At 43.8% G+C, this 26,446-nt stretch overlaps 3 protein-coding genes across 30 annotated transcripts in view; 1 reads left to right on the top strand and 2 right to left on the bottom strand.

The window, feature by feature from the left end:
• On the bottom strand, window positions 1-2,410 carry LOC106595829 (uncharacterized protein KIAA1143 homolog). The gene is made up of 3 exons (XM_014187174.3): window positions 2,172-2,410; window positions 1,657-1,798; window positions 1-934 (listed from the first exon to the last, which is right to left on the bottom strand). Exons 1-3 carry the CDS (start codon window positions 2,292-2,294, stop codon window positions 720-722), a joined length of 480 nt encoding a protein of 159 aa, XP_014042649.1. The 5' UTR covers window positions 2,295-2,410; the 3' UTR covers window positions 1-719.
• Window positions 2,411-4,724, top strand: LOC123727388 (transmembrane protein 42). The gene is made up of 3 exons (XM_045696590.2): window positions 2,411-2,673; window positions 2,983-3,129; window positions 3,847-4,724. Exons 1-3 carry the CDS (start codon window positions 2,494-2,496, stop codon window positions 3,979-3,981), a joined length of 462 nt encoding a protein of 153 aa, XP_045552546.1. The 5' UTR covers window positions 2,411-2,493; the 3' UTR covers window positions 3,982-4,724.
• Window positions 4,624-26,446, bottom strand: part of LOC106594824 (palmitoyltransferase ZDHHC3-A) — a 24,375-nt gene continuing 2,552 nt past the window's right edge. For 15 of the 28 annotated variants that reach the window (XM_082959054.1, XM_082959027.1, XM_082959024.1 and 12 more), the window contains 8 exons: window positions 24,302-24,363; window positions 20,334-20,429; window positions 19,641-19,827; window positions 17,237-17,361; window positions 15,936-16,032; window positions 15,194-15,275; window positions 13,859-13,989; window positions 4,624-6,147 (listed from right to left, as the gene is read on the bottom strand). In XM_082959054.1, coding sequence (XP_082815180.1) covers window positions 5,941-6,147; window positions 13,859-13,989; window positions 15,194-15,275; window positions 15,936-16,032; window positions 17,237-17,361; window positions 19,641-19,827; window positions 20,334-20,429; window positions 24,302-24,321 — 945 coding nt within the window. In that variant the 5' untranslated portion in view covers window positions 24,322-24,363 and the 3' untranslated portion in view covers window positions 4,624-5,940. Of the gene's footprint in view, window positions 6,148-10,597; window positions 10,803-13,858; window positions 13,990-15,193; window positions 15,276-15,935; window positions 16,033-17,236; window positions 17,362-19,640; window positions 19,828-19,921; window positions 20,032-20,333; window positions 20,430-24,301; window positions 24,370-25,194; window positions 25,221-26,446 lie in introns of those variants that run through there. The other 13 variants (XM_082959079.1, XM_082959060.1, XM_082959042.1 and 10 more) reach the window with 5 other exon arrangements.

Raw genomic sequence — 26,446 nt, forward strand, 5'->3', positions numbered from 1 at the left:
TAAGGCCTTAATGTATTTTAATAGTTACATTTCAAACTTATTCAACTAAAAACCATCATTTAAAAAAAACACAATACAATCACAGAAGAATCCAACACCTTGGCATAAAGACAATAATGCAGTGTTTAACTGAAGCTCCGTTGTCGAAGCTAAAATATTTTTCTACATCATTTGATGAATGATTGACTCTAGAAGTAGAAAAGTATCACATCAACGCTCCAGACTATATTTTGGACCAAAGCCACCGGCTCATTTCTTCCCCTTAGTAGCTGTTGTCACACAGGTTACCTTGATAAATCTTAGATCCAGACTCTGTGTTGGCCATATGAACAAGTCCAGAGGGTCCACTGAAGGACGGATGAATACAGTTGTAATGGATGGATAATAGGCCCACAGTGAGTCACTATACAACATTTCCAACAGCAGAGACATGTCTTATAGTCGACAAAGAATAACAGCATGCATCTTATGTATCTAAAGATCTTTGATCGTGAATGTGATGAAGGGGTTTATTTCAGATACATGTCCAGATTCCACCTCCAAAAGAGGGGATGACCGTAATGTCTAAGGATGTTAGTCTGGTGGGACAAACTACGATGTGGAGCTATTCTATGTTGGGTCTTTTTGCCCATAGTAAAAACCAACAACCGCACTAGATCACTTCCATAATCCATGAGCGGTTGATTGCTCTAGTCTGAAATCCCTCGGTGAATTAACTTTTAGTCCTCATCCTCATCCTCTCCGAAAGAGAGAAGACTCTTGTTTTTCACCTTCTTTTCAGACTTCTCCTCCTTTTTCTCTTCATCTCCTCCTTCACTCTTTCCTTCACTCTTCTTCTTCTTGTTAGAGCTGGCGGTGATGCCCTGGAACTTGTCGGAGGAGCGCTTCGTGGGCTTCTTGAACAGGATCTTGCCATCAGCAGGAGTCTTGTCTTCTGTAGGCAGCAAGGAGAAGAGGCAGATGAAGTACACACACAGACCCACAGTACAGACCCTGTATACACACAGTACAGACCCTGTATTCACACAGACCCACAGTACAGACCCTGTGTACACACAGTACAGACCCTGTATTCACACAGACCCACAGTACAGACCCTGTATACACACAGTACAGACCCTGTATTCACACAGACCCACAGTACAGACCCTGTATACACACAGTACAGACCCTGTATTCACACAGACCCACAGTACAGACCCACAGTACAGACCCTGTGTACACACAGTACAGACCCTGTATTCACACAGACCCACAGTACAGACCCTGTGTACACACAGTACAGACCCTGTATACACACAGTACAGACCCTGTATACACAGTACAGACCCTGTATTCACACAGACACACAGTACAGACCCTGTATTCACACAGACCCACAGTACAGACCCTGTGTACACACAGTACAGACCCTGTATTCACACAGACCCACAGTACAGACCCTGTGTACACACAGTACAGACCCTGTATTCACACAGACCCACAGTACAGACCCTGTGTACACACAGTACAGAGCCTGTATTCACACAGACCCACAGTACAGACCCTGTATACACACAGTAGACACAGTACAAAGACACACGCCAATTAACACCAAGTTTATTTGATAGTTTAGGCTATTATATATTATTTATTGGTACAATTAATTGTTCTTACCTTTTTCTGTACCATCCTTTACCTCTTTTATCTGTAACACTTCTTCAGCGCTTAAATCTCCCTTTTTGAGAATGACAACTTGAGGCAGCTCATCTTCACGATCACTGCCACTGTCATCCTCCAAGGCTGGCATCTCTAAACGCTGCGGGAACAGTGACAAGGTTGAATATCACCATACTGACATCATACCAGCTGCTCTTTCCAGGTTAAAAGGTACACATATCTGCAAAAATAGCCCTTCGTGTCAATGAAATATCTATAGTGGTGAAGGAATTGAATTATGTGAGAGAAAACCCAATAATTTGGAGGGTGGTCAACTCTCCTGTAGAGCTAGCTAATAAGGTTACTTGACTAGCTGAATCAAGATGTTAGCGCAGGACTCGAACTAAAAACTACATAAAGAGTAGCTCTCCAGCGGGCTTGCCATACAGTCACGTATATACTGTAGCTCTACATCCCACCTAACGTTAGTCCATTTTACATAGGCTAGCTAACCTAGCACATTAGCCAAATACCTTGGTGTCAATGGTGGGTCCTTCCTTAAAGCCAACATCGTTCTTGAATTTCTTTAAAAATGACGGTTCTGCTGGTTTCACCCACGATACGTTCGCTTTCGGACCCTTATTCATTTTAGCCATTTTGAGAGTTAGAACAAATGAAGGAAACAAGATAATTTCAGGTTGTGTTTAGCGTAACATTAAATCGTCATCATCCTGCGCCCGATGAAGATCATATGATCCCCGAGGTGAGTCTGATTGGTTGAACAGAGTGAAGCCTTTTAGACAAGGAAGTAGTCAAATATGTGACAGTACAGTCTAGTTTAGATACTAAATAAACATGATTTCAGGTGCATTTTATGCATTATTAGCGGGCTTTCTTGGAGCCGTCGCCTCCTCGTCAGCCAAGCTATCTCTGGGCTCAGACTACCTCAAAGAGATGTGTGAAACAGGGCTGAAAACCTGGTCTCAGGATGGGGACTACAGGATTATTCAGGAGGAAACATCACCCTGCGAATGGGTGAGAGTGTATCTATATGAATGTATAATTTTCAAAGTGTGTGTGTGTCAGAGTGAGACTGAGAGAAAGAATGTGTGTGTGTGAGAGATACCATTCTACCAGAGACCACTAACAAGTCCTATTGTATTCCAGCTCCACATCCCTCTGCAGCTGCTGTTCACCTGTAATGCTGTGATGTGGTGTTGTTTCAGCTCCACATCCCTCTACAGCTGCTGTTCACCTGTAATGCTGTGATGTGGTGTTGTTTCAGCTCCACATCCCTCTACAGCTGCTGTTCACCTGTAATGCTGTGATGTGGTGTTGTTTCAGCTCCACATCCCTCTGCGGTTGCTGTGTGGAGGACTGCTGTTCACCAGTAATGCTGTGATGTGGACCTTCTTCTCCAAGGCTCTGAGACACTCCTCCTCCTCAGCCCGGGCCACGGTCACCACCACCGCATCCAACTTTGTATCCTCTGTGAGTAGAGCAACTGGATGATATCCATCACGGCATGTATTCATAAAATGTCTGAGTAGGAGTGTTGACCATAGGATCAATTTCCCCTTTTAGATCATAATGATTAAGTCAGGAGGACCTGATCCTAGATCGGCACTGCTACACTGAGATGCTTTAGGAACACGACCCCAGATCTAAGCACTCCTCCTCCTCTGAGATGCTTTAGGAACACGACCCCAGATCTCAGCACTCCTCCTCTGAGATGCTTTAGGAACACGACCCCAGATCTCAGCACTCCTCCTCTGAGATGCTTTAGGAACACGACCCCAGATCTCAGCACTCCTCCTCTGAGATGCTTTAGGAACACGACCCCAGATCTCAGCACTCCTCCTCCTGAGATGCTTTAGGAACACGACCCCAGATCTCAGCACTCCTCCTCTGAGATGCTTTATGAATACGACCCCAGATCTCAGCACTCCTTCTGAGATGCTTTAGGAACACGACCCCAGATCTCAGCACTCCTCCTCTGAGATGCTTTATGAATACGACCCCAGATCTCAGCTATCCAGTTTATATGAACACAGTACAGTAGGCCTTTGGCACTATAGAACATTGACCATAAGACCATAGTGGAACAACATTATTGGAGCAATGACATCTGTGAATCACTGTATGGATACAGGTATTATAGGCTATTTATGTTGCCAATCCCACTTCCATGGTCTGTACTGTCTTTAGGCATTCCTAGGGAAGCTGATCTTTGGCGAGACCCATGCAGCACTGTGGTGGGTGGGCATCTCTCTAACGCTCTCAGGTTTACTGGTGCTGCATGGATCAACTTCTCAACCAGCAGAGGCCAAGAAGGAAGAGTGAAGGACTGTCCACGTGTGGAATAACAATACCACTGCATCAAACACCCCACTGGACCGCCTCGCCGTTTCACAAACGCTTTCTGGCTCAAATAATCTGGATTTCACCAGAACCACGTTCTATTACCACAAAGGGCTTTGATGTTACATCTGACTGTACATGGATTCTAACATGTTACATCTGACTGTACGTGTTACATCTGAACATGGATTCTAACGTGTTACATCTGACTGTACATGGATTCTAACGTGTTACTGACTGTACATGTTACATCTGACTGTACATGGATTCTAACGTGTTACATCTGAACATGGATTCTAACATGTTACATCTGAACATGGATTCTAACGTGTTACATCTGACTGTACATGGATTCTAACGTGTTACATCTGACTGAACATGGATTCTAACATGTTACATCTGACTGTACATGGATTCTAACATGTTACATCTGACTGTACATGGATTCTAACATGTTACATCTGACTGTACATGGATTCTAACGTGTCTCATCTGACATGTTTCTGTTGTGTCTTACCGTCTCTGGGTACGACATGACCAAGGTCTGCACTCCATACACAAACATGATCAGGCTTTTTAAACACTACACATTATTATGCAAACAAAGAATTTTGAATACGACCGTTGAGATGTATATTTTATTGACAATATTGTAATGACCTGTAAGACTAAATGCGTATCAATTTATTGAAATTAGAGTTCTGTAAATAAATCTTTACATGAAATATCTTGTCACTTAATCTCTGACTGACATGTTCTTTATTCTGTAGTCAAACTAATATCAGAACCAATCAATACATGGATAAAGTACGATATCGACGACAACTTCCCTTTTATTCAAAATGTTAAAGTAAACAATAGTGGTCCCATGATATGGAGCATTCATTTGACTGTTGAAGTCCTCCCTAGTAACCATCCTGTACAAAAGGATAAAGTACAGTACAACCATTCACTATCACCCCCCACCACCCAATCACCTAACTAACCCTCATTCAATAAATGTGTTCTCTCTACATTTTCCAGATGAAGACATTGATAATGAATGAATTGTATGTTAATAAACATGAGTAATGGAATGTTTAGATAAGGCCCTTTAACACACACACTTAAAGGTAATGTAATTCTCTGACATAATACAAATAGAAATATTTTGTTAAAAACTGTTACCACCTCATTTGCATACCTTACAGAACAAGGCCAGTAACTGTTACCACCTCATTTGCATACCTTGCAGAAGGCCAGTAACTGTCAATTCTCAACTTGACAGTTTATAAAAAGGCACTCGGTGAAGTAAGATTAGAGGAAGGCAACGGACTGTCTAGATTCTGCATAGTCCACAGGTCATTTTCTAGAGGTCTTCCCGCAATACAACTGAACCATGCAGAGCTGTGTATGCAGGAGGAGATGCTCTGGAGTACTGAAAGAGCATTTTCGGGACAATCCAACTCGTCTTCGTTGGGACTTGTACCTCATTCACATCACCAGGGGGCATAGACCTGGACATTTTGTGGCTCATTCTAAAAGGATATTTGGTGTAGGGTCCCTTTAAGGCTTTGGTCCAAGCAGCAGTAGCACTGTAGGAAGGACACCACACTAGACCAGTGGAGTCTGTATAGAAATAGAATGAATAGAACTGGCGTCTCTCTATAAAAGCCTAGCCCAGACCCCCACCCCCCCACTCCGAGGGGGTCTCAGGGAGAGTTGGGATATGCAGAAAACGAAATAAAATGTCCAATTCACACGTGTATAATACACACTGGTACATGTCTGAAATAGGACAAAATGTAAGCACCCTCCTAATTATTAAGTCAACAATGCCATAATGAATCCCAATACCAGGCTTCCATAGCAAGTGTACTCAGGAGTTCACCAGTCAAACCTGCCAGGGTGTGAGGTTCCACGCCCATTCTATTCATTCTAGTTCTATGGGAGTCTATGACACTAGACCAGCGGAATCTCTATGACGTCGTCCTCGATGATCTCTCCCTGCGGCAGCACCACGTGGTCATTGGGATCCCTCTTACAGCGGAGGTCAGAGAAGGGACTGAGCCAGGATGGGGAGAAGGGCCCTCCAAACGCTGACTTCATTGCCTCCCAGCAGGAAGTCTTCTCCCACCTGGCCTGCTCCCCCTTCAGACGCTCAATGCCCTGGAACAGAGAGAGAGAGAACACAGTGAGCTGTAGACAGAGGAAACTGAATCAAAACATTTCATTATTTAGGGGCCCTAAGTAAAATGTTCCTTTAGTCATGCATTGGTTTCAATGGGAGATCCAGTGAAAAATGTGACTGGTTTCCTGAACCCAGATGAAGTCTCCTCTTGGACTAACATGCATGCTCAAATGGACAACTCGTGGGTGTGGAAACCAGGCCATATTATTTCTGACAAGGCACGGACACCGACGGTGTTGTCTTGTTCTATGTGTTGTTGAAGATGTTGGCACATGACAACACAGTGAGCAGGCTTCAGACTAATCCTGTCAATGAAGACGTCCATTACATCCCGGGTCTTAAACATCAACCTATAAACCCATTCAGGAGACAATAAGAAACTTTCAGAAATACATGCATCATGCTGTTGTTGTTTAGGAAAACTCATTCACTCCACAGTAACTTTGGGTTTAAGTGTGTGCAGCGTGACCTCCATCCCCCTGGGTTGCAGGGCTTACCTCCGTCCCATATCATTCAGAAAGCAGCCAGTCGGACAGCCTCAATGCTCAGAGAGACAGTTAAAAGCTTCAGTAGAAAATGGTAGGAGGCACATCGGTTCCCAGTTAACCAAAGCCAATGCAGAGTTAAGGATAGATATAGGAGGCATACATACAAAATAGAGGTTGACCGATTAATCGGAATGGCCGATTAATTAGGGCCGATTTCAAGTTCATAACAATGGGTATTTTTGGCCACCGATTTGCCGATTTCTTTTTTTTACACCTTTATTTTACTAGGCAAGTCAGATTAAAAACACATTCTTATTTTCAATGACGGCCTAGGAACGGGGGTTAACTGCCTTGTTCAGGGGGGGATTCGTTTTTGCAACCTTCTGGTTACTAGTCCAACGCTCTAACCACCTGCCTTACATTGCACTCCACGAGGAGCCTGCATGGCAGGCTGACTACCTGTTATGCAAGGGCAGCAAGAAGCCAATGTAAGTTGCTAGCTAGCATTAAACTTATCTTATAAAAAAACTATGAATCTTAACATAAATCACTAGTTAACTACACATGGTTGATGATATTACTAGTTTATCTAGCGTGTCCTGCGTTGCATATAATCGATGCGGTGCCTGTTAATTTCTCATTGAATCACAGCCTACTTCGACAAACGGGTGATGATTTAACAAGCGCATTTGCGAAAAAAAGCACTGCCGTTGCACCAATGTACCTAACCATAAACATCAATGCCTTTCTTTAAAACCAATACACAAGTATATATTTTTAAACCTGCATATTTAGTTAATATTGCCTGCTAACACGAAATTGTGTCACTGCTCTTGCGTTCATTGCCTGGCTCGTTGCGAACTAATTTGCCAGAATTTTACGTAATTATGACATACCATTGAAGGTTGTGCAATGTAACAGGAATATTTAGACTTAGGGATGCCACCCATTAGATAAAATACGGAACGGTTCCGTATTTCACTGAAAGAAAAAAACGTTTTGTTTTCGAGATGATATTTCCGGATTCGACCATATTAATGACCCAAGGCTCGTATTTCTGTGTGTTTATTATATTATAATTAAATCTATGATTTGATAGAGCAGTCTGACTGAGCGGTGGTAGGCACCAGGATGCTCGTAAGCATTCATTCAAACAGCACTTTCGTGCGTTTTGCCAGCAGCTCTTCGCAATGCTTAAAGCATTGCGCTGTTTATGACTTCAAGCCTATCAACTCCTAAGATTAGGCTGGTGTAACGGATGTGAAATGGCTAGCTAGTTAGCGGGGTGCGCGCTAATAGCGTTTCAAATGTCACTCGCTCGGAGACTTGGAGCAGTTGTTCCCCTTGCTCTGCATGGGTAATGCTGCTTCGAGGGTGGCTGTTGTCGATGTGTTCCTGGTTCGAGCCCAGGTAGGAGCGAGGAGAGGGACAGAAGCTATACTGACTCATGTTAAAAAGAACCACCAGCTTTCATATGTTCTCATGTTCTGAGCAAGGAACTTAAACGTTAGCTTTCTTACATGGCACATATTGCACTTTTATTTTCTTCTCCAACACTTTGTTTTTGCATTATTTAAACCAAATTGAACATGTTTCATTATTTATTTGAGGCTAAATTGATTTTATTGATGTATTATATTAAGTTAAAATAAGTGTTCATTCAGTATTGCTGTAATTGTCATTATCACAAATAAATCGACCGATTAATCGGTATTGGCTTTTTTTAGTCCTCCAATAATCGGCATCGGCGTTGAAAAATCATAATCGGTCGACCTCTAATACAAAAACACCCATTGCAAATGACACGATATAAACAACAGTTCCTAGGAGAAAGAGAATTAATATGGATATATGACACATACATATATATAATTAAAAAAAGAACAGCTTATTAAACAAATGGGAAATATTTATTCTTTCTCTGTGCCAAAGTGTTGAAAAATGTCAGTAAAAAGAAAGGTTAGGTCTTCACTAGCTTGTTCACAGGCAAGACACTCACAGCAGCAGTCAGGCCGCTTCCCAAATGGCACTTTGTTCCCCTCTATAGCGCACTACTTTTGACCAGGGCCCGTAGAAAGTAGCACACTATATAGGGAATAGGGTGCCATTTGGAGATGCAGCCTCAGTTAGGTGACAGTCCTCCTCAACAACCATCCATTCAAACTAAACACAACAGAAAGTAAAAGAAAAATACAGGTGAAGAACAAATGACATAATGGACCGGTTTCCTCAGACACATATTACACCTAGTCCACGACTCAAAAGCATTATCAAGAGAGATTGAAAGAGATTTTTATTCTAGGACTAAACTTAATCTGTGTCTGGGAAACTGGCCCAATGAAGGTTTTTTTTTCAAGCATACAAAAGATCACACAAGAAAAAGTAGCCTTTATAAAGTCCACCGATGGATAAATCTCAGGAAAAGTGCATATTTGTCATGATTTATGACATGTAGCCAGCTTGATATATTTTGATGTTGATATTGGAGTAAAACTACTACTGTATAATCAGTTTTGTTGGTTAATATTTTAGTATTTAGTAATACTCCCTTTTATTTTACTTCGCAAAATATATTTGAACTGTTCAGTTCGTTTTGTGATTCACGACTTCTGGTTTACACGTCTCCTGAATAACTCAACATTTATGTTAAATTCCAACATAAAAACGTACATTCTGGAGAAACTACAGAATAAAAAATAAAAAAAATTGACTATTATATGCAGAACTTGGCACACATAGAAATGAGAAAGCAAGATGAAATGAGTTACCGCCAACTTTTACACAAATATTCTGAAACACCTCCATGTTGTATCGTTCCTAAAGAAAGATAAACTTGAACGACTGTAACTTTAACTTTCTTTTAAAAACACAAGAAAATATGAGTGTTTAACAAAGTAAGAGGGCTAACCTACTGATCCTCAACACACTATACGTCCACCTGGCTTTAAAAGCCTCTCAAAACGGTCAACTGTACAGGCCTAGTGAAAAGACAGTGCGTGTTCCCCTGTGCTGGGTTAGCTGTGTATCAGAGAAGAAGCACAAGGTAGGAGGGAGGGGGGGGGGTTAGTTTTGACTGACAGGAGGACGGAAGGTAGCCTGAGTGCCAGATCGGTTTGTGTTATTATGCCAATTCCTGACTTGACATGATAGCACCAACAAACGGGCACCCGGAGAGACACAGAGGGGGGGGGGGGGGAGAGAGGAGAGACACAGAGGGGGGGGGGAGAGAGGAGAGACAGAGGGGGGGGGGGAGAGAGGAGAGACACAGGGGGGGGGGGGAGAGACACAGGGGGGGGGGGGGAGAGACACAGAGGGGGGGGGGAGAGACACAGAGGGGGGGGGGGAGAGAGACACAGAGGGGGGGGGGGAGAGAGACACAGGGGGGGGGGGGGGAGAGAGACACAGGGGGGGGGGGAGAGAGACACAGGGGGGGGGGGGAGAGAGACACAGAGGGGGGGGGAGAGAGACACAGAGGGGGGGGGAGAGACACACAGAGGGGGGGAGGAGAGAGAGACACAGAGGGGGGAGGAGAGACACACAGAGGGGGGAGGAGAGACACAGAGGGGGGAGGAGAGACACAGAGGGGGGAGGAGAGACACAGAGGGGGGAGGAGAGACACAGAGGGGGGAGGAGAGACAGAGGGGGAGGAGAGACAGAGGGAAAAGTGATTCAGAAAACCAGAACAAAATCAACAACATACATAAGAGTTAAAACAGGCACGTTTGAAAAGTTTTACAATAGATATTTTTCTCTGCAACTCCACTTGACTTTTGTTCCCAAGCAACATAAAAAAACTAAGAAAAAACTGTGGCAATATAGAAAGCAGAAGTGATGAAGTTGTTCAGAGTTAGGAGGGATTACAATCACGTTCAGCATTGTCAAGGAGAGTCAGGGTGAGGTGGAGAGATGGGGTGGTTGGAAGGGAGCGGTGTTAACACACCTCTGTCTCAGAGTCTGTTTTTCCCCCCGGGTGGCTAAGCTCAGACCACATACTGGTAGGATTCAGCCTTCCCATGGGCCTTCCCAGGTTGGGTCAACGGGATAAACCAGAATATGGAGAAGGGGTGTCCAAATACCGCCTTCGTGTTCATCCACTTAGTTTTTTTACCCCATCTTCTCTCCTCCTTTTTCAACTGTTCTATGCCCTGAAAAAACGAGAGACAACCAAACTTCAGTGTACTGTGAACCAATCAAACTACTTCCTCCCTGACTGTCATTCTGACTGACTAATCACAGGACCCCCCCCCCCCCCCCTTCGCTTTTTTTCCTTTTGATTTAAAACCACTCTTTCAAATCTCAAAGTTACAAAGTGGCTTAAGTTATGACTAAATGGCCATAGGCTAATGTACAGTGCATTCGAAAAGTATTCAGACCCCTTGACTTTTTCCACATTTTGTTACGTTACAGCCGTATTCTAAAACTAATAAAATAAAAATCCTCAATTTACACACAATACCCCATAATGACAAAGCAAAAACAGGTTAAGATTTTTTGGGGACAAATTGAAGAAAAACTTAAACATCACATTTACATAAGTACTCAGACCCTTTACTCAGTACTTTGTTGAAGCAACTTTGGCAGTGATTACAGCCTTGAGTCTTCTTGGGTATGACACTACAAGCTTGGCACACCTGTATTTGGGGAGTTTCTCCCATTCTTCTCTGCAGATCCTCTCAAGCTCTGTCAGGTTGGATGGGGCGCTTCGCTGTGTGCTTAGGGTCGTTGTCCTGTTGGAAGGTGAACCTTCACCCCAGTCTGAGGTCCTGAGCGCTCTGGAACAGGTTTCCATCAAGGATCTCTCTGTACATTGCTCCGTTCGTCTTTCCCTTGATCCTGTCTAGTCTCCCAGTCCCTGCTGCTGAAAAACATTTCCACAGCATGATGCTGCCACCACCATGCTTCACCGTAGGGATGGTGCCAGGTTTCCTCCAGACGTGAGGCTTGGCATTCAGGCCAAAAGAGTTCAATCTTGGTTTCAGACCAGAAAATCTTGTTTCTCATGATCAGAGTCCTTTAGGTGCCTTTTGGCAACCTCCAAGCGGGCTGTCATATGCCTTTTACTGTGGAGTGGCTTCTGTTTGCCAACTCTACCATAAAGGCCTGATTGGTGGAATGCTGCAGAGATGGTTGTCCTTCTGGAAGGTTCTCCCATCTCCACAGAGGAACTGTCAGAGTGACCATCGGGTTCTTGGTCACCTCCCTGACCAAGGCCCTTCTCCCCTGATTGGTCAGTTTGGCCGGGCGGCCAGCTCTAGGAAGAGTCTTGGTGGTTCCAAACTTCTTCCATTTAAGAACGCTGGAGGCCACTGTGTTCTTGGCAACCTTCAATGCTGCAGAAATGTTTTGGTACCCTTCCCCAGATCTGTACCTCGACACAATCCTGTCTCGGAGCTCTACGGACAATTCCTTCAACCTTATGGCTTGGTTTTTGCTCTGACATGCACTGTCAACTGTGGGACATTATATAGACAGGTGTGTGCCTTTCCAAATCATGTCTAATCAATTGAATTTACCACAGGTGGACTCCAATCAAGTTGTAGAACATCTCAAGGATGATCAATGGAAACAGGATGCACCTGAGCTCCATTTTGAGTCTCATAGCAAAGGGTCTGAATACTTATGTAAATAAGGTATTTCTGTTGCTTTTTTATTTTATTTTTTTAAATCAGTTTTAGAATACGGCTGTAACGTAACAAAATGTGGAAAAAGTCAAGGGGTCTGAACACTGATGTCTAATGAACATCCTTCCCCACTTGTGAGGCTCCATGAGAGAGAACACAGCCATAGAAAAGTTATCAACTTCTAGGACTACAACCCGGCCCCGACTACGCCCGCCCGGCCCCCACAACTACGCAATCAGGCCTGAAGTTGCAGACAAAAATACGTTAGAGCAAGAAAGCAGAGTTAGTTTAGTTAAGAGTTTTAAAGCACTAAACGGTCTACTATAGAACACACAGAGGTCTACAGTCTACTATAGAACACACAGAGAGGTCTACAGTCTACTATAGAACACACAGAGAGGTCTACAGTCTACTATAGAACACACAGAGGTCTACAGTCTACTATAGAACACACAGAGGTCTACAGTCTACTATAGAACACACAGAGAGGTCTACAGTCTACTATAGAACACACAGAGGTCTACAGTCTACTATAGAACACACAGAGGTCTACAGTCTACTATAGAACACAGAGGTCTACAGTCTACTATAGAACACACAGAGAGGTCTACAGTCTACTATAGAACACACAGAGAGGTCTACAGTCTACTATAGAACACACAGAGAGGTCTACAGTCTACTATAGAACACACAGAGAGGTCTACAGTCTACTATAGAACACACAGAGGTCTACAGTCTACTATAGAACACACAGAGAGATCTACAGTCTACTAACTACATAGTTTGATGGTACAGGACCATCAGAGGAAACTGATCCTCACAGAGAGGTCTACAGTCTACTATAGAACACACAGAGAGGTCTACAGTCTACTATAGAACACACAGAGAGGTCTACAGTCTACTATAGAACACACAGAGAGGTCTACAGTCTACTAACTACATAGTTTACAAGAGAGGAAAGTGATGATCCTCTCACACAGATACATGGACACGTTTCTTCCTACTTGCTGACAGTAATCTCAACAGAATATCAGCAAGCCTTGAGCTGTTTCAAGTGGAATACTTCCTTTATAAGAAAATGGCTGTTACTGTAGAAACAAGACTGGACTCATAAATCCCACTCAGAGATAATCCTACTACAAGCACAGCCTTCTCTATACACTCTTAGACACTAACTTCAACTTAAGTCCAATTTTCAGGACACTAAAAGTGAAAATTTCACTCAAGTGGAAGTTAGGATTCACCTCTATATGGGTAAGCTGCTGTAGAGAGAGGTTAAGGTTCACAGGTCATACATACAGTAGATAAGCACCAAAGCAACAGCAGTGGGGAGCAGACTTGGCTTAAATACATAGGTCAAATACTTGGAGGTGCACTTGATGAAATTTGCCCGTACAAGGGAATAGGCCTAGCTGAAACGCCAATAGAATAGTCCCAAAAGTGCAAAACTCCACCCTGCACATCAGTCAAGCTATATAAAGCACACCTAAAGCATTTGACATAACGTGATGTATTTAATCCAGGTCTGATGAGAAGGAGGTGAAGGGGAGAAGAGAGGAACACACTGGTCTACTACTTACTGTCTCATCTGTACAGATGGAATGGACCTGAGTCCCGAACATCACAGAGGTGAAGATGAGGAAGAGGAGGGCCTCAAAGCACAGGAGGATGAGGAGGATGACGGTCGCAGGAGGTGAGAAGGAACTGCACTCTGGGAGTTGGAGTTCAGGAAGGAGGGGGAACACGTTTACACTCACAGCACAGTGGAAGCAGCCTTTCTAGACGGGTTGATGTGGTCTAGGCAGCTGGATGCTAAGCATATTGTACACCACAGTCTTTTCAGATAGATGACTGGGACAATGGAAAAGGTGAATAAAGATGTCGGGATTCAGTTATGACGTCATTGTTTTAGCACCATCTACAGAGTTTTTAAACTACGGCACGCGACATGGGTCAATGTGCCAATAAACTTTTTGGGGCTTTTCAAATTGAACAATATGCAGAGTTTAAATCACACACAGACAGTCGTACACTAACTGAGCAACATACTGTAGCACTGCAGAGCTGTACACTATGAGGAAACGAGGCGACTCCATATTCTCTGAGCTTCTGGGTTTAAACAACCTTCACAGAACGGCCGCGCACGGCGCAGTGCCCGACAGAACGGCCGCGCACGGCGCAGTGCCCGACAGAACGGCCGCGCACGGCGCAGTGCCAGTGACCAAAAGGAATACTGAGTGTCAGGAAGTACAGGACGTCAAACTAAAAAGGAGTGAACTGTCATTTATGACTTTACTAGAGGAAGATTAACTAGGAGAGTAACTGGAACAGTTTAGCCATGAGATGGGCGGGTATGGGACAGTTTAGCCATGAGATGGGTGGGTATGGGACAGTTTAGCCATGAGATGGGTGGGTATGGGACAGTTTAGCCATGAGATGGGCGGGTACGGGACAGTTTAGCCATGAGATGGGCGGGTACGGGACAGTTTAGCCATGAGATGGGTGGGTATGGGACAGTTTAGCCATGAGATGGGCGGGTACGGGACAGTTTAGCCATGAGATGGGCGGTTACGGGACAGTTTAGCCATGAGATGGGCGGTTACGGGACAGTTCAGCCATGAGATGGGCGGGTATGGGACAATTCAGCCATGAGATGGGCGGGTATGGGACAATTCAGCCATGAGATGGGCGGGTATGGGACAGTTCAGCCATGAGATGGGCGGGTATGGGACAGTTTAGCCATGAGATGGGCGGGTATGGGACAGTTTAGCCTCATCTGAAATACTTCAGAACCTAACCAGACACCATTGTTATGGTTGACAGGAGCTGATTGAAAGATCATTGTGTTATCATGAGATCTAGATCAAACCAATGAGAAGCCAGGTAAAAAAAAAAAAAAGGTCAAAAGCACTTACTTGTCCAATCATCTTCGAAGCAGTACAGGAAGTGGAAGACTACCATCACCAGAGAGTGGAGAGAGATGAGTGCAATGTACATCTGGAACACACAGACTCATGGTAAGACAGGGCGCTATGGAACAGTTTCCCACGAGATGGGGCGACTATGTAACAGTTTCCCGCGAGATGGGCGACTACGGAACCGTTTCCCACGAGATGGGCGACTACGGAACCGTTTCCCGCGAGATGGGCGGCTACGGGACAGTTTCCCGCGAGATGGGCGGCTACGGAACAGTTTCCCGCGAGATGGGCGGCTACGGAACAGTTTCCCGCGAGATGGGCGGCTACGGAACAGTTTCCCGCGAGATGGGCGGCTACGGAACAGTTTCCCACGAGATGGGGCACTATGGAACAGTTTCCCACGAGATGGGGCACTATGGAACAGTTTCCCATGAGATGGGGCACTATGGAACAGTTTCCCGCGAGATGGGGCACTATGGAACAGTTTCCCGCGAGATGGGGCACTATGGAACAGTTTCCCGCGAGATGGGCGGCTATGGAACAGTTTCCCACGAGATGGGTGTGTATTGAACGTAGTCACACAAACTGTAAGTCACTTTCAGGGCATTTGACAACCTAAACATCTTAATTCATAACTTGAAAAAGAAGGTACTTGTCTGTGTTATTGTAGCAGGCTGAAGGTGTAATGGTGTCTACAGTATGGAATGTTCCAGTATGTAAAGTATACACTGGTACGTACTGTGAAGAGCACAAAGTACTTCTGGTTGTTTTCTCCCACACAGTTGTTAACCCAGGGACAGTGGTGGTCCATCTTCCGTATGCAGCGCTTACACACACTAGTATGGAGGGGGAAATCCATGGACAGAGAGAGAACTAATGAACAACAACTAAAAGGTCCCTGTATCTCAGCAAGATGTCCTAAAGTCACAGTGTTCAGCAGACAGTCTGCCTCATCTGACTGGTGGTCCTAAAGTCACAGTGTTCAGCAGACAGTCTGCATCAGCTGACTGGTGGTCCTAAAGTCACAGTGTTCAGCAGACAGTCTGCATCATCTGACTGGTGGTCCTAAAGTCACAGTGTTCAGCAGACAGTCTGCATCAGCTGACTGGTGGTCCTAAAGTCACAGTGTTCAGCAGACAGTCTGCATCATCTGACTGGTGGTCCTAAAGTCACAGTGTTCAGCAGACAGTCTGCATCATCTGACTGGTGGTCCTAAAGTCACAGTGTTCAGCAGACAGTCTGCATCATCTGACTGGTGGTCCTAAAGTCACAGTGTTCAGCAGACAGTCTGCATCATCTGACTGGTGGTCCTAAAGTCACAGTGTTCAGCAGACAGTCTGCATCATCTGACTGGTGGTCCTAAAGTCACAGTGTTCAGCAGACAGTCTGCATCATCTGACTGGTGGTCCTAAAGTCACAGTGTTCAGCAGACAGTCTGCATCATCTGACTGGTGGTCCTAAAGTCACAGTGTTCAGCAGACAGTCTCCCTCAGCTGACTGGGACTTTGAGTCTGGCACCGTTCTCTGGGACAGTATCAGTCAGGGTTACCCTACCTGCAGTGTTCTCTGGGACAGTATCAGTCAGGGTTACCCTACCTGCAGTGTTCTCTGGGACAGTATCAGTCAGGGTTACCCTACCTGCAGTGTTCTCTGGGACAGTATCAGTCAGGGTTACCCTACCTGCAGTGTTCTCTGGGACAGTATCAGTCAGGGTTACCCTACCTGCAGTGTTCTCTGGGACAGTATCAGTCAGGGTTACCCTACCTGCAGTGTTCTCTGGGACAGTATCAGTCAGGGTTACCCTACCTGCAGTGTTCTCTGGGACAGTATCAGTCAGGGTTACCCTACCTGCAGTGTTCTCTGGGACAGTATCAGTCAGGGTTACCCTACCTGCAGTGTTCTCTGGGACAGTATCAGTCAGGGTTACCCTACCTGCAGTGTCTTCTGTTCTCTGGACAGTATCAGTCAGAAATGTGCTGGGTCATCCTACCTGCAGTGATGTGAGCCAGCCATTCAAAGAGGTGTACAGGGTCATCCTACCTGCAGTGATGTGCCCGGTCAGGCTTGATGCTGCAGCACTTGGGACACTTGTAGACCACCTGTCCCGGCTTCAGCTGAAGACTCTCGATGTACTCTTTAGTGGCATTTCCTGTTGGCACAGCTCCCTATAGGACAGACAGAGCAATGAGTTGACATGATGACTTATCATTACTCACCTGTTGGCTCAACAAATGGGGTCTACTGTTGCAGTGGTCAGGCAGTGTTATAGAATATTGATGTGCTTTAAGTTGAAGATGGCACATTACTGTATTGGCTGCGGTCTTGCGAGCTCTGACCCAACTTTGCTATTTTGTGATTTTTTACTTATGATCGACAAGAACTTCTGAACATCAGATCGGCAGTTACTAACCTCAATTCCGGCTTCAACATCGACTCATCTGTCCTGGGATATTTGTGTAATTCCGACCCAATTTTCAGGCTATCCAAGAGAAAACGCAGGTAAAAAAAATAAGAGGCAGGAGAAGGGAGCGCTGGCGAGATTAAAGCGAATAGAAAACCAGCCACCTCTGATTGTGGATTTGCTATCAACAGGACTCTCGTAACCGCAATTCTCTGGGCTTTTCTGAAACTTCCGGTCAAGATAACAAAACACAAGGTTTAGTGAATGATTTGTCCCAAATACAATGCTTTAAGTTTTTTTAAATATTTAGAACTAACTTATTCCTTGCCACCCATTCTGAAACTAACTGCAGCTCTTTAAGTGTTGCAGTCATTTCGGTTTCTGTAGTAGCTGACGTGTATAGTCATCTGCATACATTGACACACTGGCTTTACTCAAAGCCAGTGGAATGTTGTTAGTAAAGATTAAAAAAGTAAGGGGCCTAGACAGCTGCCCTGGGGAATTCCTGATTATCTCTGGATTATATTTGAGAGGCTTTCATTAACCTCTCTTGGGTAGGGGGCAGTATTTTCACCTCCGGATGAAAAGCGTGCCCAAAGTAAACTGCCTGTTACTCAGGCCCAGAAGCTAGGATATGCATATAATTGGATAGAAAACACTAAAACGTTTCTAAAACTGTTAAAATAATGTCTGAGTATAACAGAACTGATATGGCAGGCGAAACCCCGAGGACAAACCATCCTGGGAAAATTATTTTTGAGGTCATAGGATTTTTCAATGGTTTTCTATGGGATACCCTTATTATTAGGAACCTGGTTGCAGTTCCCATGGCTTCCACTAGATATCAACAGTCTTTAGAAATTGTTCGATGTTTTTCTTTTGAGAAATGAAGTAGTCGTCCTATTCATTGCAAGTGTCCCTCCAGGTGGACTCTACCGTTTTGGTGCGCGTGAACTGGAGAGAGCTTCACCTTGTTTTTATCCGGTATTAGAAACAGTTTATTCCGTCTTAAATTTTATCGATTTACGTTTTAGGATACCTTAGGTTGGATTAGGAACGTTGTTTGAAATTTTTGGACCAAGTTTACAGGTAACTTATTAGATACTTTGTAGGCATGTTGGGCGAGTTGAAACCGGTGTTTTTCTGAATCAAACGCGCCAAATAAATTGACATTTTTGGGACATAAAGGACATTATCGAACAAATGGGCCATTTGTGATGTTTGTGGGACATTTTGGAGTGCCAACAGAAGATCTTCAAAGGTAAGGCATTAATTATATCGCCATTTCTGACTTTTGTGGCGCACCTGCCTGGTTGAAATATGATTTTCATGCGTTTGTATGCGGGGCGCTGTCCTCAGATAATCGCATGGTTTGCTTTCGCCGTAAAGCCTTTTTGAAATCTGACACAGCGGCTGGATTAACAAGAAGTTAAGCTTTATTTTGATGTATAGCACATATTTTCAAGAATGTTAAATATTTGAATTTCGCGCTCTGCAATTTCACCGGATGTTGGCCAGGTGGGACGCTACCGTCCCACCTGCCCATAAGAAGTTAAACACCCTCTGTGTTCTGTTAGACAGGTAACTCTTCATCCACATTATAGCAGGGGGTGTAAAGCCATAACACATACGTTTTTCCAGCAGCAGGCCCTGGAACGAACCCTGTATATAGCTAATTCTCGTTTTTTTTGGTTTTCTAGTACTACTTCATTGTTGGGAAAGAGCCAGCAAGAAAGGCATTTAACAGTACTAGTACCATTGACAATAACAACTTGATATATGTGAGTAAGGTCATGTTCAGTTAGGCACAGGAGGAAACGTTTTGAAACAAACAGAGAGGCAGCTGCTACCTGAACTTATCCCAACAACAACAAAACTCTCCTTTTCCTTTAACTGTTTCAAAACATTTTTGTACGTACGGTGTTGTGCCCAACTGAACACAACCCAGAGAACACCAGCATGTCAAGTTTACAGAGCCCAGTGTCGTGTGTAAAGTGTACAGTCAGCACAGTGTATAGTGTGTGTTCAGTTTGAACAACTCACAGGGTCGGTGCACATGGCCCTGAAGTGAGATGCGAGAGCCAGGAAGGCCAGAGTGTTGAACACAGTCCCGTTGACTAAGCTATAGGTCAGGTTTTTAGAAGGCAACAGCATGACGAAGAGCACAACAAACTCCGCATAGAACACCAACATCCAGGTGATGACCCCGCACACGATGCCACACGCGTCCCTGAATGGATGAAATCATTTTAATACACACATTTAAAAAAAAATACATAAAGTTGCCTCAGCTATTTGAGTAAAAAATAAAATGAAATATATACTTAATTATTTTTTATGAAGTCAGCTGACTTATTTCCATTCTGGTGCTCGTTATCACCAGGTGGGCAGCTAGAATGGACAGCCTGGGTAAGACGTGCTTGTGCACTGAGCACTTAAAAAAAAAGGTACTTCACATTCATTACAAATTGGCAAATACAGAGAATATAGGCCTATACACAAATACATAATCACCTAGACAAGACCAGGTCAGTAATCTACCATGACCTCTCATTACAAAGACTAGGTTTAGGGTTTCTGGAAGATTCCTGGAATTAGGTTGAAATAAGCAGGAAATCCAGGAAAACTTGGGAAAGTTACCAGAATGTATTTGTACCCAGTACGAAAACGTAGCACCCACTACTGTAAATCACTCTGGCTGCTAAACGGACAAACATGTAAATGTAACTAGGCTACCTGATAAACCACATGCTGCTGGGGTTGTGCTGGGAGACAGGGACACACGGCTGCTCAGTCTGCAGGCAGGCAGCCTGCCTCTCCACGTCCCTACACCTGGACAACAACAAGTTATTCATTCATACCTGCTGTAACAAATACATTACACACATGGGTCTTTGTAGAAATAATGAGGCCATTGGGATCCATTTATTTTTATTTTTTAAATAGTTTGAAACTAAAATAAAAACTGATTTGAATGCAGTTTCACATGTATACTCAGAGGAACACATGTAAATATAAACTAACTGGCCCATAACTCCACCTATACAACACAGGACTGAGACTATACATTCTTTAAGCAGGGTTCATACAGACACTTGGCAAGTCAAATTCAAGGACTTTTTAAAAGCACGTCATTGTAATTTTCAAGGACCTCAATGTTATAGAATTGTACATGGTGCCTAATATAAACTCAGCAAAAAAGAAAAGGTCCCCTCACTGGCAACTGCGTTTATTTTCAGCAAACTTAACATGTGTAAATGTTTATATGAACATAACAAGATTCAACAACTGAGACATAAACTGAACAAGTTCCACAGACATGTGACTAACAGAAATGGAATAATGTGTCCCTGAACAAAGGGGTCAAAATCAAAGGTAACTGTCAGTATCTGGTGTGGCCACCAGCTGCATTTTATTTTATTTATTTATTTTATTTCACCTTTATTTAACCAGGTAGGCAAGTTGAGAACAAGTTCTCATTTACAATTGCGACCTGGCCAAGATAAAGGAAAGCAGTTTGACACATACAACAACACATAGTTACACATGGAGTAAAACAACATACAATCAATGATGCAGTAGAAAAAAATAAGACTATATACAATGTGAGCAAATGATGTGAGATAAGGGAGGTAAAGGCAAAAAAAGGCCATGGTGGCAAAGTAAATAAAGTATAGCAAGTAAAACACTGGAATGGTAGATTCAGCCTTCCCTGTAGCTCAGTTGGTAGAGCATGGTGTTTGCAACACCAGGGTTGTGGGTTCGATTCCCACGGGGGGCCAGCACAGAAAAAAAATTTATGAAATGTATGCATTCACTACTGTAAGTCGCTCTGGATAAGAGCGTCTGCTAAATGACTAAAATGTAAATGTAAAATGTAGATTTGTAGTTTGAACTTTCTTCAAAGTTAAAATATAAATAATATGGTGCAAAGGAGCAAAATAAATAAATACAGTAGGGGAAGAGGTAGTAGTTTGGGCTAAATTATAGATGGGCTATGTACAGGTGCAGTGATCTGTGAGCTGCTCTGACAGCTGGTGCTTAAAGCTAGTGAGGGAGATAAGTGTTTCCAGTTTGAGATTTTTGTAGTTGCATTAAGTACTGCAGTGCATCATCTCATGGACTGCACCAGATTTGCCAGTTCTTGCTGTGAGATGTTACCCCACTCTTCCACCATTGCACATGCAAATTCCCGGACATTTCTGGGGGGAATGGCTCTAGCCCTCACCCTCCGATCTAACAGGTCCCAGACGTGCTCAATAGGAATGAGATCCGGGCTCTTCGCTGGCCATGGCAGAACACTGACATTCCTGTCTTGCAGGAAATCATTCACAGAACGAGCAGTATGGCTGGTGGCATTGTCATGCTGGAGGGTCATGTCAGGATGAGCCTGCAGGAAGGGTACCACATGAGGGAGGAGGATGTCTTCCCTGTAACGCACAGCGTTGAGATTGCCTGCAATGACAACAAGCTCAGTCCGATGATGCTGTGACACACCGCCCCAGACCATGACGGACCCTCCACCTCCAAATCGATCCTGCTCCGGAGTACAGGCCTTAGTGTAACGCTCATTCCTTCGATGATAAACGTGAATCCGACCATCACACCTGGTGAGACAAAACAGTGACTCCTCAGTGAAGAGCACTTTTTGCCAGTCCTGTCTGGTCCAGCGACAGTGGGTTTGTGCCCATAGGCGACGTTGTTGCTGGTGATGTCTGCTGAGGACCTGCCTTACAACAGGCCTACAAGCCCTCAGTCCAGCCTCTCTCAGCCTATTGCGGACAGTCTGAGCACTGATGGAGGGATTGTGCATTCCTGGTGTAACTCGGGCAGTTGTTGTTGCCATCCTGTACCTGTCCCACAGGTATGATGTTCGGATGTACCGATCCTGTACAGGTGTTGTTACACGTGGTCTTCCACTGCGAGGACAATCAGCTGTCCATCCTGTCTCCCTGTAGCGCTGTCTTAGGCGTCTCACAGTACGGACATGGCAATTTATTGCCCAGGCCACATCTGCAGTCCTCATGCCTCCTTGCAGCATGCCTAAGGCACGTTCACACAGATGAGCAGGGACCCTGGCCATCTTTCTTTTGGTGTTTTCAGAGTCAATAGAAAGGCCTCTTTAGTGTCCTAAGTTTTCTTAACTGTGACCTTAACTGCCTACCGTCTGTAAGCTGTTAGTGTCTTAACGACCGTTCCACACGTGCATGTTCATTAATTGTTTATGGTTCATTGAACAAGCATGGGAAACGGTGTTTAAACCATTTACAATGAAGATCTGTGAAGTCATTTGGATTTTTACAAATTATCTTTGAAAGACAGGGTCCTGAAAAAGGGACATTTCTTTTTCTGCTGAGTTTAGAATCCCCCCCCCGAAAGAACATGTAAAACATGTAAAAGCAAAAATAGGAAGGCCATTACCACTAAGAATAATGAATTGTTTAGGCCTTGCAAATGCATTGATATTCAAATGATTACATTTAGGGGGCTCTCCAGTGGCGCAGCGGTCTGAGGCACTGCATCTCAGTGCTAGAGGCATCACTACAGACCCTGGTTCAGCGGTCTGAGGCACTGCATCTCAGTGCTAGAGGCATCACTACAGACCCTGGTTCAGCGGTTTAAGGCACTGCATCTCAGTGCTAGAGGCGTCACTACATACCCTGGTTCAGCGGTCTAAGGCACTGCATCTCAGTGCTAGAGGCATCACTACAGACCCTGGTTCAGCGGTCTAAGGCACTGCATCTCAGTGCTAGAGGCATCACTACAGACCCTGGTTCAGCGGTCTGAGGCACTGCATCTCAGTGCTAGAGGCATCACTACAGACCCTGGTTCAGCGGTCTGAGGCACTGCATCTCAGTGCTAGAGGCGTCACTACAGACCCTGGTTCAGCGGTTTAAGGCACTGCATCTCAGTGCTAGAGGCGTCACTACAGACCCTGGTTCAGCGGTCTAAGGCACTGCATCTCAGTGCTAGAGGCGTCACTACAGACCCTGGTTCAGCGGTCTAAGGCACTGCATGTCAGTGTTAGAGGCGTCACTACAGACGATTCCAGGCTCTCACACAAACGGGGTTCATGTTTAATGTGTAATTTAACTGATTAATGTTTAATATATTATATAACAACTAGATCCAGGATCCTTACAGGGTTCATGTTTAATATCTAATTAATACATGATATAAACAACAGCTTACACTGCTATAAATGCATGGACAGAAAAGTCATGTTTCATGTCACATGATTTGACAAATCCATCAAGATACAATTCATGAGTTGATTAACCCTTTATCATGGTTGGTATTTAATATAACTATGATTCCCCCCATATATTTTTATTTATTTAACTAGGAAAGTAAGTTGATTACAAATTCTTATTTAAAATGTCGGCCTACCCTGGCCAAACCTTAATGACACTGGGCAAATTGTGCGCCGCTCTATGGGACTCCCAATCACAGCCGGTTGTGATACAGCCTGGAATCGAACCAGGGTCTGTAGTGACGCTTCTAGCACTGAGATGCAGTGCCTTAGACCGCTGCGCACACTCGGGAGTCCTATCTTAATGTAATGACATGAAAACAATTGCCAGACTATTATCAATGACTGATCAACAGCTGTAACAAGTTGTCCAGTGTAGGAAATCCTCAGTGGTACCCTAGCTTCTAGAAAGCTCCACATTCACTCAGGCCCTGTAGTCACACAAACAGACCTGTGCACTGGGCTCTTCATCGTACAGACTCAGGATGGGGCCTGCCTCACAGTCACCGCATGCTGTGGGCAGAAAGGGAAGAAGAAGAAGCGGTACGACTGTGAGAAAATACTGGCACATTCAGTGTACACTTCAGTAGAGATAGAATACTGTAACACTGTAAATTTACCCCATAATGCCAAAGTGAAAACATGTTCTTACAATTTACCCCATAATGACATAGTGAAAACATGTTCTTACAATTTACCCCATAATGACATAGTGAAAACATGTTCTTACAATTTTTGCACATTTATTGATACTGAAATTACAGACATTTCTAATTTACGTAAGTATTCACACATCAATACATGTTCGAATCCCCTTTGGCAGTGATTACAGCTGTGAGTCTTTCTGGGTAAGTCTAAGAGCTTTGCACACCTGGATTGTACAATATTTGCACATTATTATTTTTTAAATTCTTCAAGTTCTGTCAAGTTGGTTGTTGATCATTGCTAGACAGCCATATATTTTAGACGATTGAAGTCAAAACCAACTCGGCCACTCAGGAACATTCACTGTCTTCGTGGTAAAGCTACTCCAGTGTAGATGTGGCCTTGTTTTCAGGTTATTGTCCTGCTGAAAGGTGAATTTGTCTCTCAGTGTCTTGGAAAGCAGACTGAACCAGGTTTTCCTCTAGGATTTTGTCTGTGCTCTGTTCCGTTTCTTTTTATCCTAAAAAACTCCCTAGTCCTTGCCAATGACAAGCACACCAATAACATGACACATGATGCAGCCACCACCATGCTTGAAAACATGGAGTGGTACTCAGCAATGTGTAATTTATTTATTGAACCTTTATTTAACTAGGCAAGTCAGTTAAGAACAAATTTTTATTTACAATGACGACCTACCAAAATGCCTGATCCGGGGACAGGGGCTGGGATTAAAAATAAAGAAATATATAAATATAGGACAAAACACACATCACGACAAGAGAGACAACACAACACTACATAAATAGACCTAAGACAACACGGCATGGTAGCAACACAACATGGAAACAGCACAAAACATGGTATAAAACATTATCGGGCAGAGACAACAGCACAAAGGGTAAGAAGGTAGAGACAATACATCACGCAAAGCAGCCACAACTGTCAGTAAGAGTGTCCATGATTGAGTCTTTGAGTGAAGATATTAAGATAAATCTGTCCAGTTTGAGTGTTTGTTGCAGCTCGTTCCAGTCGCTAGCTGCAGCAAATTGAAAAGAGGAGCGACCCAGGGATGTGTGTGCTTTGGGTACCTTTAACAGAATGTGACAAGCAGAACAGGTGTTGTATGTGGAAGATGAGGGCTGCAGTAGATATCTCAAATGGGGGGGGGGGGGGTTTTATAAATAAGCATCACCTAGTGGGTCTTGCGACAGGTATACAGAGATGACCAGTTTATCAAATCAAATGTATTTGTCACATACACGTGGTTAGCAGATGTTAATGCAAGTGTAGTGAAATGCTTGTGCTTCTAGTTCCAACCATGCAGTAATATCTAACAAGTAATCTACCAATTCCACAACAACTACCTTATACACACACAAGTGTAAAGGAATGAATAAGAATATGTACATAAAATATATGAATGAGTGATGGCCGAACGGCATAGGCAAGATGCAGTAGATGGTATAGAGTACAGTATATACATATGAGAAGAGTAATGTAGGTTATGAGAACATTATATAAAGTGGCATTGTTTAAAGTGGCTAGTGATACATCTAATTACATCAAGATGGCAAGATGCAGTAGATGGTATGGCGTACAGTATATACATATGAGATGAATAATGTAGGTTATGTAAACATTATCTAATATAAATAATATAAAGTGGCAAGTGATAAATTGATTGCATCAATTTTCCCATTATTAAAGTGCTTCAGTTGAGTCAGTATGTTGGCAGCAGCCACTCAGTTTACAGAGGAGTATAGAGTGCAGTGATGTGTCCTATAAGGAGTATTGGTGGCAAATCTAATATTGATTTGCCCACAACATAACCCTTTGTATTCAGGACAAAAAATTAGTTGCTTTGCCACATTTTTTTGCAGTATTACTTTAGTGCCTTGTTGCAAACAGGATGCATGTTTTGGAAGAAACTTATTCCGTACAGGCTTCC

The sequence above is a fragment of the Salmo salar genome, chromosome 02 (assembly GCF_965601325.2).
Source record: "Salmo salar chromosome 02, fSalSal1, whole genome shotgun sequence".
Classification (NCBI taxonomy): domain Eukaryota; kingdom Metazoa; phylum Chordata; class Actinopteri; order Salmoniformes; family Salmonidae; genus Salmo; species Salmo salar.

Bases quoted from the DNA above. Each gene is read 5' to 3' on its own strand.
- LOC106595829 (XM_014187174.3), bottom strand. From the start codon at position 2,294: ATGGCTAAAATGAATAAGGGTCCGAAAGCGAACGTATCGTGGGTGAAA. The intron at 1,799-2,171 runs GTATTTGGCTAA...CTGTTCCCGCAG, and splicing joins GACCCACCATTGACACCAAG to CGTTTAGAGATGCCAGCCTT. The intron at 935-1,656 runs GTAAGAACAATT...TGCTGCCTACAG, and splicing joins AAAGGATGGTACAGAAAAAG to AAGACAAGACTCCTGCTGAT.
- LOC123727388 (XM_045696590.2), top strand. From the start codon at position 2,494: ATGATTTCAGGTGCATTTTATGCATTATTAGCGGGCTTTCTTGGAGCC. The intron at 2,674-2,982 runs GTGAGAGTGTAT...GTGTTGTTTCAG, and splicing joins AAACATCACCCTGCGAATGG to CTCCACATCCCTCTGCGGTT. The intron at 3,130-3,846 runs GTGAGTAGAGCA...TACTGTCTTTAG, and splicing joins CATCCAACTTTGTATCCTCT to GCATTCCTAGGGAAGCTGAT.